Below are 21,394 nucleotides of genomic sequence, written 5' to 3' on the forward strand. Positions count from 1 at the left end.
ACATTATGGTGGAAGAAAATGTATTAAAGTTCGTGTGTTTGATACCCGCCGATGTTGTGAATATCCCCAAACAACACTGAAGTGATGCTCTACGATAAGTTTACCTCGTCAGTGAGTCAGCCTAGATTAAATAGGTGCTTTTTATAATGGAGTCTGGCGGAAGACCGTGCCATAAACGTGAAAAGGGCAGCCAAAATAAAACCCTTTCTGCTAAGCCCTTGCTGTGAAACCAATTGCATGCCCTCATTGGTGGGGAACGTCACTTAAGTAGGCGGGGCATTGTGTATATATATTACAGTATGTATGTATGCACACCTTGCACAGGCTGAATATATGACACATGTTTACATTATATCAATTTTAATGTATAATATCTGTGTATACATGTATATCTGTTCAGTCATCATATTATATACACATATTATTATATATATAAATATTTTTAATTATTAATATTATCATTATATACTGTTATTAACAATAACACTACCATCATGTCATCGGTAACTATTACCACCATCTTGCAACTACAACTCTTTGCACCTTACCTACCTATTTTTCTTTTTTTATCTTTTCTATCTAAGTATTTTATTCTATTGTTGTATTTTATTCTTTTATGTTTTATTGTATTTTGATGTAACTGGCTGCTATGACGACCCAATTTCCCTCCGGTGATTAATAAAGTCTATCTATCTATCTATGAATATTATATTCTGCCAATAGATCCTCCAAAATGTTACACACTACACCTTAGAAAAAATTCAAGTACCTCCTTCCCCTGCAGTACTCCTAGTACTAGTAGTAAAGTACCCCTAGAGGTAGTACCCCCATTTGAGAAACACTAACATAGGCTATAGGCCTACAGTCTGTTCCTGATCATTTTCCCCCTGAACCTCTGTTTGTTCCAAAGTAAAAGTTGTCAGCTACATGTCAGATAAGTAATGAACATTTGAATTGAAATGTGTTCACTACAGCAGGTGTTGAGACATAAGATCCAGCAGCTTATCTGAAAGGGCTCCAGACAAACTAAAGGGCTACAGCTAACAACTTGGTCAGCTAACTAGATATTTCCACTGTGGGTCACCCTTGGATTTCCATTTAGCTTCATCTCTGTAATCTGTTTGACTATTAATCTGTCTCTGAACCTGAAATTACACCATGAATATGTTTCAGGTTCTGCTTCAAATTTAGTTTAAGGACGATAAATATGATCAATAATTAACCACCAAACTCAAACAAATCCAATTATTGATTTGTTCATACAAACATAAACATGCATGTGGCGGCAGGTGGATTCTATGGTTGAAGCCAGTCATCTCCACCATTTCATAAAGTGAAGTTGGAAAGAGAGGCATTGCTCTGACAGCTACACAAAGCAACAACAGACAACCCAGAAGGACCATTGACTGACCTCTGTTCAGCTGTTTTACGTCTTCCACATGGAAAAGGTAACATCACTCCTTTTAAATCTTTAAAAATTTTTAAAAGTCTTTTTAAAATAACACGCTGCAATAAGACACCCTGCATACCTTTGAGGCTCAAAAGCATGAATAGTGTAACTTAGGTTGGCTAATAGTTAGCTAAATAAGTAAGACTTCAGTGTGCATTAACTAACTGAAACTCTGAAATTTGACAAAACAGAGATAACCGTGCAAAATAATTAGGTGAACAAGAAAACTGAATGTTTAAATGATTTTAAACACTGTTTGAGGCAAATAAAATTCTGTATATCTCCCTATAAAAGCATGTATTTAGTTTAAGTAAATGCCTGCAGTATTATCAGTGCAGGCTGAACTGTCACATTCATCTTTTTTTTTTTTTTTTAGGAGTAGAGCCTTTTAAAGTCTAAACTCCTGAACGCATTTATGTACATAATCTCTACTGAGCAAAGAGCTGATTCAATCATTTCCAGCTAGATTTAATTTCATCTGAATTCCAGCAAAGGAGACAAATGTACCAGACACTGCACAGATAAACCACAGATCTTTCCAGTTTTAGTTCAAATGTCAGGTGATGTACCTATAATGTCAAAATAATTCATAATCTTTACATTTCATAATGTAACTAAGGTTTGTAGAATATTTGTGTATTGTAATACACTGCACAAATAATTTCCTTCTCTGGGGGTTGTTTTAAGTGCTTCACAAAAATGTAGGAAATTCCTATAAGACTGGACAAAGTAAGGGAGTGTGAGTACACCGCAAAAGTAACCTTTGGAACGCTGTGAACATTAAAAATCAATGAGATTGATTACTGCTCTGTCCTGTCTTGTTCACAGTTCAGTTTGATGCCAAATATGTATCCGACTCTACTGCGTCAGTCTGAAAGGAATTAAACTGAACGAGGTTGACCTGATTCCTTCTTTTTTCTCTCTCCATCTCTCTAACAGGAAAACAACAAGCGGAAGAGGGAGCAGGAGAGCAGTCCCGGAGCCCTCGTGGAGCCTACAGAAAAAAGGTCCTGCACTGAGAAGAGCTCCAGCCCCCAGCCCTCCACCTCTGGCCCACAGGTGAGCCCTGTCCAGCCAGAGAGGAGCCCCAGGCCCCAGCAGTCCACCTCTGGCCCACAGCGTGGAGCACTACAGGCTGCCCGGCACTGGACCGTGAGTAGTCTACCCAAAACACTCTGTGGGGAGGTTTTCAATAGTAATGTTTGAAAATGCCGGAAATCAATGAGTGAAGAATCCCAGAAGGCATTGTGACCGCACAGCATTTAACAATAAAAAAGTTGAATGGATATTTTCCTTTAAGAAAATGTCACTGAATGGTGAATGGTCTTGGTGTGTGTGTGCCAGAGTGACCTCCACACTCTCCCTCAACCCGAATGACTTGTCTCACTCTTCTTACTGAACTAGTATGACCAGTGTCTTCCTTTTTGTCCTCTGTCCATCTCTCTAACAGGCTCGGGAAAGGAGGAGGAGGAGGAGGAGGAACAGAGGGAGTAGCAGGCGAGATGCCGCAGACTCAGTGAGGGTTATTTTGAGGTTGAAGTGGTGTCCAGTGGCCCCAGACCCTCTGTACACATGGCCCCCCTGGGGCACAGGAAGTGATGGCCGAAGTGTTGGTGCGGTGGATTCTCCTCTCAGTCCGGAGATGTAGGACCCCTCACAGGTAAAGGGGCTGGGCAGGTACAGTATAATTAGTGGCAATTCCACCGCCACTCAAACACATTCTACATATTCCCAACTCTTTCTGTCCAACAACTATTGAAAACCATCAATGAGTCACACACTGTAACACACAAACTGTAGTTTATTTTTGAGTCAAAGTCAAAGTCAAAGTCAGCTTTAATGTCAATTCTTCACATGCACCAGACTTACAAGGAATCGAGAGAACGTTTCTCATTCACCTGCGGTGAAACAGATAAAGTGCACAGGAACAACGGATAAGACAAGACATTTCCTAATACTAAAATTACACACAACAGACAATAAAATATAAAATATACAATAATATAAAATGTACAATACAATACTTGTGCAAAAAGGCAGATGGTAATAGCAGCAGAAAGATTATGTAGGATATCATTTTAACATTAACATTGCAAAAAGAACAGTCAGTAAAAAACAGTATAAACAGTATAAACAGTATAAACAGTATAAACAGTATAGTAGTAAATAAATAGCTGCCAGTATAAGCAGTATACGGTAAAACAGTATACAGTAAACAGTATACACTATACAGTAAATAGTATAAACAGTATAAACAGTATGAACAGTAAAGTAAGTGCTGTATTCACTGCTGTTTGAGTAATGTTTGTTAAAAGCTATAGTTCCTTCCTTCTTGATTTTCAGGTATGTAGGAAAACTTTAAAAATATACTTAGTAGGCCTATATCTCATCATCCTTCATTTAAGTATACAGTTATAACATCACACAACGATACAACGAAAGACAAAGAGAAAGAAAACTGAAAAATGGTTTTGGGAAACCCTGCTTTAGGTTTAGGTTTAACTGGCACTGGAGGACGCTGCGGAGGGTGTAAACTGGTGTTATGTAGCAGAGTCACCACAAGGTGGTGCTACTAGCACTTCTTTACAACCTCCACTCCTCACACATGCTCACAAACCGAGTATGACAGCGCATAATGAGTCAAACAACATTTTTATAATCTGCAAGAGCAGAGGGAAAACTTTCTGAAGTAACTGCGGGCAAAATAAAACGTTTCCGTGTGTCATGTCGGTTGTGTTTACAAGCGTCTGAAGGATCCGATCAACTGACCTGTGGAGTCAGATCATGTGACAGAATGGAGGCGTCGCTGAAAACATTCACCCGTTCACCACATACACACACCACCAGGAACCCATTTCACAATAAACCGAGAAGGCGACAAACAGTCCCGGTCAACTCAGTTCATAACGTTTTTTTTCCTCACATCGCAATGAAATGAGGGGAGCATGGGGGCCAAAGAGTCGAGGATAGGATTCCTGTCGTATGACGAGGCCGTCAAGAGAGGTAAGCCGAAAAGCAAAGGGCTAAATCCACCTCAGTTGCGCTAGCTTAGCTAACTGTCAGCTTTTAGGCTAGCCCGGTGCATAAGGGGAGGACGTCCTGACCACACGTTAAAATCTAGCGGTTTAAGTGGGCTTTGTTATTGAATAAGGTAGTCACCTGTTAAAGAATAACGCATGGCCTCCACGGAACCGCTGGTATCCATTTTTTAATTCGGCAAAGAAAATGGTGAGAAAGTCTCACGGATTTGAATGATATGTGAAGTTAAACAATAGCTCAGCCTGTATTTCGCAGTCGCCTTCCCCCCCAAAAACACTAAGCTGGGCTGTAGTAGGAAACGTTTCCCAGTCATTAAAGTTTTCAGACGTTGGAGGTAAACGTCGTTTTGCTGATTCCGTACACATCCCGAATCGAGTAATTCCACACAGCTATGTGGGAATTGTACTGCATGGTGTTTTATGAGCTGTGTGCTTTCGCTTATAAGCAAGGTCACGTAAAATTGACAGATTTTTGGACTGGGCTTGGCGTGACGTTCTTGCCACAGCTACCAAAGCCTTGCTTGTGGCGCTAGCCCATGCCTCCAGGCTAACCAGGAGGCATGGGCTGGTTGACAGTATTTGGCCAAACAGCTGTGGGCAGCCTTTAATGCGCGCTAACTTCAGCTACAGTGAGCCACTTAGCTTAGCCCACATCACCTTAGCTAGCTAGCGTTGAGTGACGTTCATGTCTGTGCAGCTACTAACGTTAGCTAGCCCGTCAGTTAGCTGAATCGCTACAGTCGCCAGAGGGGGAAAGACTCCAGACTGTTTATTTTAGCTTTCGTCTGGCGGATTTCAAACCTAGCCATGTGATACGGGCTAACGCTTATGGTCGGTGTTTGTGCTAGGGGGCTGTCAGGTTGCTTCCACTGAAGTGTGCACACAGCAGCTAACGTTAGCCGTGCAGTCGGGGCATTTGGCGGAACAACAAACAGATGTGCTCTGCGTTGCTGTCGCTGCATTTAGGCTCAGCATTTAGCTCGTGGGCAGTTTTTTTTTTTTTTAACGTGAGCAGCCATTGGTTGATCTCTGATAAACACCAAGCAGGGTCTCATAGGCCTGTTTATTTTACCTTCTGTGGAGTCAAAGGTGGTTTTTTATGAGAGCATTTTGCTGTCAGATCAGATTATTATAGTACATCTAGATAGGACACACCATGCACAACGCTGAGTAAAGCTCTGTTGTGATTGATGCAGTCAGTGGTACTTATGTAAGACGTAGGGAGCATTTATCAGGAAGAACATAGGAGATATGTTCTCCCTCATGGCCTTCTTGTTGCACTTTTCTCCCTGGGTTGGGTTGGCAACAGCTGAACTTTGTCAGCCGAGAGATGCTGTTACACATTCACCCAGGACGGTGTCACAGCCGTACGAGGATTCCTCATCGCCTGTATTGCCTAAATGGTTTCTTTTCAGTATCAGCTCCTTGTGTGGTGGTGTGGACATTCCTGAAGCTGATTGCCGTTCCCACTCTGATGATCACATGTGACCACACACACACACACACACACACACACACACACACACAGACGCAGGCGGTGGAATTATCCAGCCATCCAGCCTTATCTGACTAGTCACATGGCAGCCTTTCTAATTCCCACAGTAGGCTCGACTGCAGCAATTACGGGGTCAGTTTTCATGTAAGCTCGCTCTGAGGACACCAGCAGGATAATAGTTAGGGAGCATCCTGTTGGGATGTGTCCCTGTAGTAAACCCGGGCTCATTCCGACTTTCTTCAAGACTAATTTTGCAGGGTTGGTTGTCCACTCTCTGCTCACTTTGTGTACAGTTTCTAACTGCAGCGCTGTGTGATTAGAACCATATGTCTAGAGTAAACATAGTACTTTTTGTTGAGATATTTGGGTCCACTATAGACTCAAAATAGGTTACCCAAGTCTGCTTAGGCTCTTAGATGAGCATATTCTTCAATAGAACAAACCGGGATGATGAAATTAATTCTAATAAAGATTTTAAATGGATAAGAAATGAAATATTGTACCCAATTTGAAGTCATTTAGAACATAATCAGTGTGGCTGCTTGAAACATTGGTTATGTTGATGTCACCATGCTGCTTATTTTTATCAACCTTTATAGATGGACACAAAATTAGCACACATCTGAACATTCACTAGCCATTTGACCGGTGGACAAGAAAGTTAATTTTGAAGTGTGTAAGCATATAAGGAATTTCATCACTAAAGGGTCTCTAATTAGAGCAGAGATTTAACCGATCTGTGTTGTAACGAGGCAAAACAGGAGGTGGGCAGAGTGGGGAATATGTTGTCCAGAATTTCAGAGATGAAAGTCCTCTTCCCTTTTCCCAAAGAGTGAGTTAAATGACAGGATGATTGAACATTTACTCATACGGGCAGGAAACTGTCCCTGTTGATCATTGGTTTGCAAAATTAGCATGTGTGATGAAGTCAAAGGCACAAGACTGTGTACATGACTTAAAGAGAAAAGTCAACTGAAGTCCAAATATTGAATCAGCAGGGACGCTCGCAAGGGTAATGGGAAGTGTAGAGTTAGAGGTTGAGGTGTGGAGAACTTCAGAAGTTGAAATAAGTCCAGTTCTTTATTTTGGTTCAGTTCTGGTGCAGTGTTTGTTCCTGAAATGCTTTTTTCCCCCTTTTTTAAAGCCATGGGCAGCTGTTTACACTCATTGTGTCCTTCAATCACTTACGAAATTGATACAAAACAAAACAAAAAACCAATTAAGAAACAAGATGAAGCATTTCTAATCTTGAAGTGTTGCGAAATGATCCAGAAGGCTGGTGTGATTCAGTGTTGAGTAACATCAAGGTTAATGTGTAAAGTAATTTTAAATGGCCATTTATGGTGGAGAAAGAACACTTCCAGGAGCAGCAGCTCACTGTATGGACCTGCAGCAGATAAAGCCTGATATTATGTTCAGTTGACAGAACTCCTGTCTGTCCTTGCCAGAGGTGTTGACCCACCTTGATGGTTATATGAAGCCATAGATTGTGGAGCTGTTGTATTGCATTGCGTGATGTTGTAAGACCTGGCAGTGTTACCACCCGTTTGTGCAAATGTTGTGCTCATTGAAATCCTGGTTCAAAATGTCAGTTGTTGAGCACCTCTGTGAGACCTGTTGTGCCTTATAGCTTAGTGTTAACTTTTGAAGGCTATGTAAGTCAAACATAGCTAGTGTATATTTGTATAGGCAGGCCTGGGGAAGATGTATACAGATATATGAATGTTTTCGACAGGTTGTATATGTTATGTGTCCATCTGTTCCTATCAGTCAGGTTCTGCTGCAGAGGTTTTCCTACAAAGTCCCTTAGAAGACCTTCATGGGCCTTTTGTGTGGTTGACCACTGCATAGTTTAGTTATGCAACAAGCATGGTCATCACTCTAACTACCCTGACACACAGCCTAACAGTCACCTGAGAACTGCGTAGCCTTGAATTTCTGGTAGACATCAGCGGGCCTTATCAACCGGGGTGGTAAACCGCCACTTTGCATTCTGGATGTAAATTTGTCCACCGCTGCCAAGGCTCCCAGTAGGGCGTTTGCTATGGAAACATGGGCAGGCTGTCGTTTACATTGTTGTAAATTTGCATGGTAGATTGCGGTGTCATAATAGTGTATTTCTAGGTTGGCCATAGATAGCTGCACTGTCCAGGGTACAATTTAACCCATATATATTGATTCCATATGCATTATGTTTGCATATGACCTTTGACTGAAATATTGAATGATACACACACTATGGTGCAAGTAGCATTATGTTTATTTTTCCTTGACTAACATTTTATCAGTTTAACATTTAATCCCTAGTTTGACAGGCTGCTGAACAGGCTCCTTTAATGTGAGAGTTATTCAGTCTTTTCGGTCCCACACTTCCTGCAACTGGTAATCAATAGCTCATAGTCTTAAGCCTTTAGTATTAGCAAAGATACAATAGGGTGTGTATTATTTTCTACTCTCCTTTTCTACCCGTACAGCAATGCAGTGAACTAAGCTTTGAAATTAAGAACTATGGCTGCACTACAGCTGCTGTCTATATTATCATTTCATTAGAAGTTCTCTGTACATGCTATGACAAGACTGAATCTGATGCAATATGTATATTCGCCCGAATAACACAGCTCCCTATAGCGCACCATTCAGTGATCTACAATCACTTGTGTGAACCCGCTATATTCTGCTTTCTTTTCAGGTGTCTTATTACATTGGTTGTGTTGAAAGTAGCTTTCATATTAGCTTGCAGAAATTGCTCTTGCAATATGACCAAAATCTCATATCCAGATATAGGTCATTTTATATCCAGATAAAGAATAAAAACATATATCATGATATAGCACATTTTCTGTAAATTCAATGAATGACTGCATTAAAAAGCTGTTATTTTATTGTATACCTGACAAATAAAAAGTACCAACTCATATTTGATTCCATTTTTAATTTTATAAAAATATATTTAAAATATAAATAGGTAAATAGAAAACTCTCTTCAATTATAGTTGCAAAAAAACAAAAGCCACAACACATACAGAAGTAGCCCCTCTCTTTTAGGTACAAGTTGCTTGTTTTGTTTGAACTGTTCAGAGTCCTTCTCCTTTTGAGAATGACCCTGTTCTGTGTCACTTTCACTCTCCCCCATGTTTGTTTGTTTTGTCTTCATGCACATGTGCATCCATGCTAGGGCTGCATGATTATTTTGACAGATATTGCGATGTGAATCAAGATTAGTGTGTGAATAATTATTTTTGCATGACATACTAAATTTTCACTGAGAAAATGATTAAAATCGGGATGATGTGACATTGTTTTGGGGTGCTTCCATCAAAAATTTCAAAAAAAATTAAAAAAAAAGTTTTATAAAAAAAATTTTCCTTTCTCCCCACAACTAGGGCCCATCATTCTCAACCTTATTGTAGCTCCCATGGTAGCTTCCATTTCGGTTTGCTATGACACCTAACAAGAATAACTGTTGTAAAAGGGACTAGTCTTGCAACACAAAGCTGAAACAGGCAGGTTTATTTGAACAGATTCATTAAAATAGGCCCAGATTGGTACCATTCTTAGCACAGACATTCCTATTATGACAAGGCCATTGGATTTCAATGGCCTTGTCATACTAGGAAAAGCCCATGTGTTACTAATAACATTAACAATAGCTCTGTTCTGTTAAAGTGTCTCTGTAAGTCATGACAGTGTGACAGTGAGCCAGCATGAACAATACCAGGAGCCTGAAACTCGTTCATTTTATTATGTACACCTGTACTTTTCCTACTGTCAAAATATTCTCTGTACGCAGTGGAGATGCAACAATCAGTCGATTAATCGATTAGTTGTCAGCTATTAAATAAATTGGCAACTATTTTGGTTATTGATTTCAAATTCTCTGATTTCATCTTCTGAAATGTGAATATTTTCTGGTTTCTTTAGTCCCCTGTGAGAGTAAACTGAATGTCTTTGGGTTGTTTTGAGGACATCACCTTGGGTTTGGGGAAACACTGATCAACATTTCCCACCATTTTCTGTCACTTTATATGCTACTATCCTGTAAAATAATGATACGACAGGTGAATGTGAAAATGTTAATCCTTTAAAAGACTTGATTGCACCCAGTTGTTATTGTTGTTGTTTGGTAATTCATTTTTGCCCGATATTACTGCCACTGGACTTTACAGCCTGCAGCAGGAAACAATTCTGAGGATTTGCTGAATCAATTCATGATTGACTCTGAAAATAAAACTAAGAGTGTTGTTTTATGTTGTTTAATCCCATTAAACAGCAGCCTCATGCTGAACGTTTGGTGTCATGCCCGCAGGTGAAATGAGCTTTTTAAGAACAGCGCTCCGTGTATGTTCCTGCCTGCAGGCGTTTTCTGTTGACAGTTCACCATGAATTAAAAGGTCACCGGGGCTCACGTGAGTTCAATATTTGCATGCTGCTCCAGGCGCCTCGGTGCTTCCTGCCGGGGTGTTTCCAGTCTTGCTGGTAGCAACAGGCTGGCCGGGCCCAGATTATTTCATAGGACAGCAAACACTGAGTCACAGCAGGAGGGCTTTGCTGGCTGGCTGCTTCTCTGCCACTGTAATTTAGTAAGGTGGTTCAGCACCAAAAACCTGCTGTGAATGTGCATGTGTGTGTACGGTATGACAGAGAAAAGCTGAGGATGCGGTGCTGTGTATCTGGCAGTAACTATTGTATGTTATCCCACACTCTCTGAAGGCTGTGTGAGCGTGTGGAGAGTGTGTTGGGGCAGTTGCAGATATCAGACCCATTGTTTGCCCTGCACTGAATGGTAACCATTGCAGTTAATGCAGCCCAGTGTCCAAGAATACACCCATTGCATCACAGCGTCAACAATACACAAAGTGTTCTCCATGATGTGGACCGCTTTGTTTTCCCTCCCCATTTGTCCAGCTAATTGTAACAATTTTGCTATTATCTGCTAGTACTATTTTGTCATCAAGTTGCCTCAGTGGTATAATACAACACTTCTTCTCACTAATTCACAAACTACACATTTTCTTTATTTACTGTTTGGATTTGCCTTGATATCTCTTTGTCTGAGTTAAACAAGAGTTATGCCCTCTGTATGAGAAGAAATGAGAGCCAGCAGAGATTGGACATGAATTTCATGAATTTAAACTTGTCATGCTGATGATAAACTGAAACATTGACAGTTTATGTTATGGACACAGCTTCTGGGGCTGTGATCCTGGCTAAATGTCATTATTTTTAGTCAAATAACTCATGATGCAGTTTTGCTGGTAAATTTTCTCCATTTATCTGCCATTGGCAGGCGAGCCATGAAGTCCATTTCTGGATCATGGTTTAGTCTATACAATGTCCATTAAATCCATATGATGTCAGAAACAAATGATCTGAATGAATAATCAGCTATCACTATTGCTGTCGATAAGTTTTCAATCAACTAATCGTTCCAGCACAAGTCACTTGGTGTCCTTACCAAGGATGGCTATTTGGGATCATTTTGCTTTAGTCACATGGTCTCGGGAAACTATAATAATGGTAACTATCATCTGGTGTGGGTCAGTGATGCTATAGATTTTTTTTCTCATCATGGTGAAGAAGCATCGTATTCCTTTGGGTCGGCAGTTAAACACGCTACAAGGCGTTTTTAACTGGTTATGAAACAGTCTCAATTTGTTACTGATGCCTCTATATGACCTACATAAGCAAACAAGACGATGAATGTTTTCCTATCAATAGATGGCGGAAATAAGCTGTGATGTAGCCATCGTATGGCTGTGGCCGTATGGTTATAGTCCCAGCACTAGGTCAGTGGTTCCCAGTGTGAGGACAAGAATTTGTAAGATAACTCTGAGGGGTTGTGTCAGGTGATTATAACAAGATAGGAAACCAGAAAACAAACCTTTTTTTTAACGTATAGTTTTGGGGGCTTTTATTGCCTTTATTATAGTGACAGCTGAAGGCAGACAGGAAAGGGGGGCAGAGAGAGGGGATGACATGCAGCAAAGGTCGGATTTGAACCCTGGGCTGCTGCAGCAAGGACTCAGCCTCGGTACATGGGTTGCCAGCTCTACCCACTGAGCTATCCAGGCACCCAGAAAACAAATCTTTTCTATTCAAATTCATTTTTTTCAGTTCTTCTTCTAATCCTTGCTTTTCTTCCTTGGGAATGACTCAAATAAAACAAGAGGAAAAGCCATTTTGCTCTAACACCTTGGGTGTTGAACAGTTGTTAAGATGGAGTTGTTGCTGAGGTCACAAGCATTGTGAGTTTTTCCCTACTGTATATGAAAAAAACAAATGTCAAGTAATAGTTTAAATATAATCTCAGTATTATGTACTTCAAACACAGTCTCTGCTGGCCCTGGTCTCTTTGTGCAGATAAGAACAGATGTTAAATAGAGGACAGTAGTGAGCTGTAAATAGGCTGGCTGCTTGGTCCTCTCCACCTTCTTCCAGTGGAGCTTCACTGATGGATGGCTGGCTCTGGTTGAACCGTCAGCAGGCTGTCCATTAACCACCGTGTCACCGCGGAGATTGAGTGAGCACGGGGTTCACTGGAGTGAAGGTGCAACATGCAGTCCAAATAATCAACCTTCGCCAATGGACTCCTGGTTATTTATGACACTTGTACACACTCAGATGCACAATCAGAAAGCTGCCACGGCTACATGATTAACATGTAACCAACATGCTGTGCTTCACTGTTTTTATTAGAGGTGTGTACATGTTTGATAAATGCTGGGAAAAGGTGTGCTGGTACGAATGCTGCACAGTCTCTCTGGAACTTTCCCACAGGCTTGATCAAAAGGACTAAAACCAGACAAAGCCACCAGTCTGAGATAAAGTAAGCTCTATGAGATATCACCGGGGGAGATAATAAATGGAAACTAATCTGTAATGCCAGCACGCAGATTTGTTTAATGCATTCCCCTAAGAATGAATACGATACTAATTGTAGAAAGTGTAATATATTAGTCTAATGGAGTTTTAGTGGAGACCAAATGTGTACAAGTTGGCTAAACAGGGTATTAACAAGTACAGTAGTTCATGGGAAACTGCAATCCAGGATCACTCACATTTAAACAGTTTGGCGCAGAACCTCTTCTTAACCTTTTAACCTCACCCAGGGTTCTTAATGAATTTTAATTAATGCTGGGTATCATTTAGATGATTATTTAAGATATAAGACTATCAAGAAAACACATCTCTGATGCAATATTCACAGGAAATAATTGCTCAATATCTATTCAGATCTCTCCTTTTACACAAACTTAATGCAGTTATTGTGGTCCCTGTTTGAGGTTTTTGTACGGTTTATCAGTTCTGTGCTGTTATTGTTGTACGTTGAATATAATCTGAAATGTCCATAAAGTATATCCCGCAGGGTGTCAGTCAAACCTGAGAAAAAAAAAAAACAACCAAAAACAAAAAGAACCCAAAAGCTGGAACTGAGGAATGTTTGGCCTTTTTGCTTAGAAAAGGAATCCGATGATTAATCAAAGATACAAAAATAGATCAACTAATTCATAAATTGACAAAGAGTTTTAGCTCTGTTACTCTTCAGTGTGGGAGATAAAGGCAAATCAAAGCACAAGTATCATATTGGCACCACTGTCAAAACCATTCAAATGTCACCCAGTCTTAATTGTAATACAGAGACTGAGCACTTAAAAAAGCCTCCTCCACAAGCTACACCGTAACTGTGATTTAGCGAAGATGAATATGTGCTGTGTTGTAAATCTTTGAGCGATAAGGTTCCCACTGCAGACAATGTGGCATTAGAGAGGAGGAAGGCTGCTGATGTGCTTGTGCAGCGTCCCCTCAGAAGATTTTATGCTTCTTGTCTTGTGAATACAGTCAGCTCCTACCTTACATGACGCACAAGGGTCCTGTATTCTCTGTTGCTGGAGCTTTGTGCGCTCTGCTGATCCACGCGTGTGATTGGCTGCCTGTAGGGTAGCTAAAGACTGTGATTCAGCACTTCGACACTAATCAGTCCTGCACTCCAATTGGGTGGCTTATGCCGCCCGCTCATAGATAGGTTCAGGTCAGAATGCATATTTGGTAGGGTCTTAGCAAAACCAGGGGCAGTTTCTCTTTTGCAGGAAAGCCCTCACTCACACAACCACACACATTAACACCTGGAAGCTATCCAGTACAACCAGCGGTCTATCTGCTGGCCACTGAGCAGCTCCACTGGTGCAGTTGAATGGGGTAAAAGGTTTTGTTAAAGCGCACCCCAGTGGAGAAAAAGATGGAGGGGCACCCCACAGATTCACTCACTCCATTGTTTCTAAATGTCTGAAGCTGTTATGTTGTACCAATGTGTGTCTGCCCTCTGGCTGTGTGCACGTCCTTAATTGTTTGTTTCTAGAGCCAATAACTGCTTACTACAGGGTCTGGGGGCGCATTGTGGCCAGCCAGCTATGTATTTATTAGCTGTTTAGCACACAGATGGTAGAATTGAGCTAGCTGGCTAGCTAACGTTACTTAGCATAGTTACTAATTTCGCACATCAATGTTTTGTTCGAGGTTAGTGACATTAATGAAATTAATAGTATACTCGCTTGGGTAATTTTAGTTAACCAACAGTTAGCTAGCCAGCCAGCTAGCATAACGTCAACAATAACTAATGTTTGAGGTGTAATGATGTAGCTCCATTGTGGCTCTCTAGTCTGTGGAAAAGCAAATTGGTTGTTTAGAAGGTTGTAAACTGTGAACCCGCATTAGCACCAGCCCAGAACTAGCACTAGGTTCGCGTTGGTGGAAAGAGGTTTCTGTGGAGCCATTGTGAAGCTCAGTGTGGTCAACTCTGACTGTTGCCGTCTTGGCAGTGCCTGAATCCCCATAACTCCCAACTAATCCAAAAATAGGGAATGAGGTAGAGTGTGGGTGTAGCTGAGGCATACCTGAAGGAAGCAACTAGCCACCCTTGATGACACCCACCTGTCGCTCAAAGCAACCACACCTTATGGGCATTGACTCGCTTTTGCAGCTAGCCTCAAGTGGCCGTTTGAGGAACTGCAGTTTTTGGCAATTAAGTGTTGGCTTCATTTTTCAGCCATGGAGTTTGCAGCTTGGGCTGTGAGGCAGTTTTGGTGTAGTGGCCACAGTTAGTATTACCAGTCAGGTGTCCACACTAGCTCAAAAAGCCATTATATTATACAAGTAATAGAAAAGAAATAGCCTTCAAACGGTGAACCACTAAATTAAAATGTCTAGAAGAACCATATCAGTAAATTATTTTCCAGCAAGAAGTTAGCTGACTCAGCTGGAGGACGTCTCTAGTGTACAGCTCTAAAAAGCCCATAGCAGCCTGTGCCCAATAAGAGACTTACAATGGAATGAAAGGGGCACCAGCTTGGGACGTGGTATCAGTTCTTTTAATGTTTGGGGTGTTTGGCGTGTCTATGATTTGTACTTTCTCCCCTCTTCAAAATGAATTATGTCTCATGGTCACACTGGATTATAATTTGAGGCAAATTTGCAGAACGATTGGTATGTGTGGGTTCTTTTTCTGTTACTCAAAAGTAGTTTGAATAGAATTTAGACAACCTCTTTTCATATCCAGTAAACCAATACTGAACTTGAAATGCAGCTTTAAACAAACATCAGTATTTTAGAGGCATGGTCTATAGATGGGGCCTTATATAACCAGAATCTTGCATTAAAAAAGCCTTATTCCATCTTGATTCCTTTCTTGTGTGTTATCTCAGGACACACCGAGATGATTTATTCCTCCATTTATCTTAAAGAATGAGGAAGAGTCAGCAACAACAGAATGGTATCAGAAAAACAGTCACCAGTGGTTTTCTTTTCATTTTTTCAGGGTAGATACATTTTGCTTTTATTTCTACTGCATTGTGAGTGTGCCTCCATATACCAGCAACATCTCCTGCATAGCAAGCTGGTGAGCCTCAGCCTGCCTCTGCTTTGTTTGGTGTAAAACATTCTTCTGACTTTGAGTCTGACTTTTCTAATTTGTTTTTTATGAGTTCTTTTTTCTCCCAGGGAGCCATCTTCAGACACAGCAGTCATTCTCTCTAATTCAATTCTCGCTCTGTAGCCATGCAAGCAATATCCCTCTTTCCTATTTATGCAAGTGTTAAATAGGTACATAACCATTGTCATCTGTCTTCATAGAGGCCAAAGCAGAGTTAAGTTTGCTTCGGAAAGAAAGCTGTTTTTATTACCGGCCTCTCGTCAGCCCACAGAGAACAGACCACTGCTAAGGGGTTATGTGTAGGACTATTTCCTTGCTGGTTGCAATGACTTACTGGAGACTTGTTGTCACTGTCAGGTTGCCAAGCAACAAGCGGAATCTTCAGGAAGTCACGGAAATGGTGTTGTATGTATGCCCATAAAACCACAACTTCATTAGTGTTTGTACTTCTGCGTCGTGGAAATAAGAGTATGTCCTAAAATGTTGAACTGTTCCTTTAATACAGTTACAGCAGAGAAAAGCTTGAATAGTAGTTTCAGACACATTCAGCTGGCACTTCAACTTATTTTACTGCTTCTCCTGTAAACATCCCACAGCACACTTCATAAAATGAGGGCAATTCTAATGTATATAATGCTCTATTATGGAAATAAGTGAGGAGAAGGTGTGGTACTACTGACCAACAGCTGATCCCGTCATTTTGACAGCTCTGTTACTGAAAGACCCACCAGTTCCTCATCAAACCTCAGTTGCATCAATTCGGTCAAACACTGTATTGCTGTCTTTTCCTTTCATTTATTTGCATCATTTGCTTCTTTATATCACTTGATTTGTACAGTGGGGCAGTAAAGAAGGTAAAGTGTTTGTAGAGAGAGAAGCAAGCAGGAGAGTAGTTTGCTGGATTAAACACAACTCGTTCTTTAGTGTTTCAATGAAAAAAGAAGAGTCTGTTCTTTGAGGCCATTTGCTAAGAATGTTTAAAGCCAACTGACAGCAGTCAAAGAGAAACTGCGTCTGCTAGAGAAAGGACTTATACAGTTGAACTGTACTAGTGGTTAATGGTTACTGTGGAGAGCAAAAAAGGTCACCAGGCCAACCAAGATACACTTTACAAAAGGCCTTGATTGAAGGGGAAGAGTGTGTGTGTTTGTGTGTATTTACTGTATGTGTGTATTTACTGTATGTGTGTATATCTGTGAACAAAGTGAGTGTCAAATGTTGACTGTTGTGCACATGGGTCATGTTCAGTTTCGCTGTTGTTGGACTATGTGAGACAGTGAAGAGTGAGAAAAGAATTTCAATCCAGTTATGTGTACACACTTGATGTGTTTTCCCCTCTGTAGCCTCATTTTTGCTGACTCTAAAGTCAAATTATAAGGTCTTTGTTTTACAAGTTTGTTCTGTGGATTAGGTTTTTTGCGTTAATTGCAGCTGCTAGGGATCTCAAAAAAAAGTACCCATTTTCTGTAGCTGGATAAAAGTCATTTAAGTACATTTGATATACAACTTGCTGTGAATGTTGAGTAATCACCAAGTATAACCTATTATCTTTAAACTGACTTCCTTTTATAAGTCTAAAAACAAATGAGAAGCAGTGGTAGTAATACTTTTAAATGTTGAGGCAGCTGTAAGGTTGAGTGTCAGTATAATGTAGTAGTTTTTATTTGCTTTATTTTGTAGTTCTAACTATAAGGTTTGCAGTTGTAATTTATTACATGACTTTGCAGTACAAGTAGTAGATTAGTGTAATGTGTTGCCACCCAACGTGATGTATATGGACTCTATTGCCCTCTACAGGCCGGTGTTAAAAGAGTTTAGAGTCACATGTAACCACCTAAACACGGTGTAAATGTATTTCTCTAATAGGCTAGTGAACCCATATACACTGTCATCATGACCTTTTTTAACATTAAATATACACATATTTACATCCTCGCATTCATGGAGGTTACTGTTTGATCAAACTTCTACACACATCAACACAAAAACACACACTGCAGAGAATGACATTACACACACACACAAACACAGTCACATGGCTAGTAAACATACAAAAAGTCCTTTCTTTTTTTTTTAGATATGGAATATACACATATTTTCATCCCTACACTCAGAGCATATTACTCTATTGATAAACATCACAACTGTATGCTGCTGATTCTTATGAATATGAATCAAATTCATCATAACGGCATAATAAAACGGGCTGTTTTTACTGAAGAGACACCCGACATCAGCTAGCTTATCATTTAAAAAAGATTTTATTTTTTTTACCACGCAGTCCGTGACACACTTTTAGGTCGCAACCCATCAGTTGAGCCAATGCATTTTCCCCGCAGTAAGTTATAATAGGAACAGAACTTCCTGGCGTGATTCTGATTCTTTGCTGGTCAATTAATCTTAAAATCTTTTTCTGCCATGCTCCCCTTCAGAAGCTAGAAAAGGGCTTTCTCTTTTATCTACAATTCTTTGTAATCCTAAACAATGAAAGGGGAACCAAAACTAATCAAAAAGGATCCAAGTTGAATTTTAGTGAAATAAAGGTCAGCAGAGTAGCATCAGCAAACTCTTGTTTATTTTCCATACATAAATCATATTTATTCTTTAGTTCGACTCCATATTTCTCCCCTGGTCATCCATGCCCCACTTCATATCAATCAAGAATACACAGTATGCAAGGTTGTCATCAGTTCCCTTCATGCTGATGTTTTCAGCCGCTACAGTTTGGAAACAGTACTGATCAGTTGTAATCAGAGCCCAATGTGCTTTTCCATAGAACAGGAACAGTTCTATATGTATTGCTTACCGTGATATTGTGTTGTTGTTGTGCCGTGGTAAGCTTGAATGGTGAAGTGTGGACAGAACTGTTTGAATCACCATAACAGTAATGTGACCCCATTGTTGATGGAGAGATGTGGTTGCTTGGGTGAAATGAGAGAAAGAACAAAAGTGGTGATAATGGTAATCAGTTCAACCTTGCAGCAGGCTTCATGATACTGCAGTATTGTGGTAATATTGTAGTAACCTTTCCAGCACTTCTAATGCAAGTTTTAAAGAGAAATCATGTTGCACTTTGAGATGTTTTTCAGTTTATGTTACATTGCTACACTCCAGTGTAGGAAGCTGTAACACAATATTTGTTGCTCTGTAGCTGGGATGTAAAATGCTCCTATTATCACAAAGCCTTCATTCTGTTTGCTGTAACCTTCAGTCCGTACAGTACACATGGCTTTTATTTTACAGCCATCCTGTCTACAAGGCAGCAATTAATGTCTAATGTCAGTCTATTTTTATTTATTATTTTTTTTATTTATTTTTTTTTTTTTATAATTTCATCTAAATTGCTTATTTTGTGCTAAAATTCCAAATATATTCTCTTTATATTTGAAGAAAGCAGAGTGCAGCAACAAAGCTGTATTTCTTGCCAGCCAATCTATCTTGAATGTATTTTTTAATAAATTAGTTAGTCAAAATTGTTGTTTCTATGCATGTTAGGTCAGTGGACCTATTAATGAGTTCCAGTGGTTTCAGCAGTAATGTCTCCACATCTCTACCAGCCCTTATTGGTGACGGTCCAGTTTAACCAGTAGCACAGTGCCGTGTGCAGCTGTATCTGGAAAGCTCCATCAGTGTTTGATCTGGATGTAGAGACAATATAGCTGCATGTGTTTCATTGCAGCAGCAGAGCCAGCAGGGTAATTGTTGCTGTTGAGACTACGTCCTAGCGTCACACACACGCTGTGTGCCTTTACCGGAGTGCAGCAGTGGACAATACGATGCGTGTTTATATGAAGTGCTGCGTGGCTGTTGCTGCTGATGATAACAGTTCTGTACCTTTTCCTGTGTGATGCACAAGCCATCACACGAGAAAATCCCTGAACTCTGTGTGTTTGTGTGTGTGTGCTGAAGTGAATGTGTGTGTGTTTAGCCAGTTTTATTGCTGTTGAAACCAGGGAATGATGAGCAGCGAGGTGTTGGACATATTCTCATTTCTGAAACTGTGCCTTCACACTGTGAGCATAATATACACCAGCACATTTTACATAGTTTTGATGGGAGGGTTCAACACTTTTTGCAGTCACTTTTTTGCTTTCTTACCCAAAAACATAGATATACATTTGATATAAGAGAGAACAATTCTCCAGCTCCATGACTGGGTTTAGATCTTGATTTTAGAGCCATGGTTAAGGTTAGGCAAACCGTGTTTGTTTTTTTCCCCCTTTTAGTGTGTTTTGGACTATCAACAACACACATATGAGGTATATTAACTTTATATTGACTTAACATAACAAAAATAAATAAACTTTACTGGCCAGTCTACATTGAAGCTGTTCCCTACATCCTGACAGTAGAAAATGAGACAGGTAATCTGTGAAACAATCAGGTTCCTCTGGCTCCTCCTAGTGCTCCTAATGGCATTTACAAGAATCCACCGGGCCTGAACAAAAACAACCAATCAGAGCTGAGAAAGATAATAAGACATTTTGGGATGGAGGCTTGAAGATATTTGATTGTTGAGTCTCATTGCCAGAGTCCCAAAGCGTCTGTATTTGACACCCTGGGAATGAGACTTAACAATCAGCTATCTTTCTAGGCTCTGATTGGTTGTTTTCATTCAGGTCTGGTAGATTCTTGTAAAGACCATTAGGATCACTAGGAAGAGTCAAAGGAACCTGATTTTATGACAGATTCTTGGTCTCATGTTCAGGATATATTGAACGTTTCAGCATGACAGTATGACAAAAAAATATTTTTATAAAAATTACCTACTGCAGCTTTGACTTGCCTTCATACGTTGTGCGAAAGTTCAGGAAAATCATCAGAAAAACAATTACACTGCTTTTTAAAAGTATTAAACAATAACAAAACAAACAAAAACAACAGTTAGAATGAATATATTAATCACACAAAAAAGGCCCCCAGTGTGTAAAGGCCTTAACTGAATCATCATTTAATGTAAATGGTCAGTTCTTCTGTCTCTGACTGGCTGAAATATGACGTGAGCTGTTATGGGCTGACATATTATTACCATCCATTATTATTCATAATCGCTGTCTGATTGTTCACACATCATCTGAGTGTCAGCTCTGTGGTTAAAAGATTAACTTCTGGTGACTTGTTGATCATGTAGCTGTGGTGTATGCGACGCATTACGCTGCAAACCCTGTATCACTCAGTACTCAGCTATTACTGCAGTAGTGTCGAGGTGCTGATGACTTAGGAATTCTTCAGTACAAGGCCGTGGTTTGTGGTAAACCTCTTAATGACTGAAAACCAGCATAGGTTTTTTTTGTGTGTGTGTAAGCATGTAAAAATATCAAATTTAAATATGTGCGAAAGACTTGTCAACACAGTTGCATTGTATACCCTGCTGTTAGCAGCTGGTCCATTTAAGGCAGCATCTGTCAGACTATTTTTGGTTTGTTTTAGCCAAAGCACAATATCCAAAACATTATGCTCTTCTGCCTAATCAAGTGCAGTTTTGC

The 21,394-nt window shown here is 40.1% G+C and overlaps 1 protein-coding gene across 5 annotated transcripts in view; it reads left to right on the forward strand.

Moving 5' to 3' along the window:
- Window positions 1-4,245: 4,245 nt before the first annotated feature.
- usp32 (ubiquitin specific peptidase 32) overlaps window positions 4,246-21,394 on the forward strand; it is a 63,672-nt gene continuing 46,523 nt past the window's right edge. For all 5 annotated transcript variants that reach the window (XM_051398065.1, XM_051398070.1, XM_051398066.1 and 2 more), the window contains exon 1: window positions 4,246-4,453. In XM_051398065.1, coding sequence (XP_051254025.1) covers window positions 4,396-4,453 — 58 coding nt within the window. In that variant the 5' untranslated portion in view covers window positions 4,246-4,395. The remainder of the gene's footprint in view (window positions 4,454-21,394) is intronic.

Source organism: Dicentrarchus labrax, unplaced genomic scaffold (assembly GCF_905237075.1).
Source record: "Dicentrarchus labrax unplaced genomic scaffold, dlabrax2021, whole genome shotgun sequence".
Classification (NCBI taxonomy): domain Eukaryota; kingdom Metazoa; phylum Chordata; class Actinopteri; family Moronidae; genus Dicentrarchus; species Dicentrarchus labrax.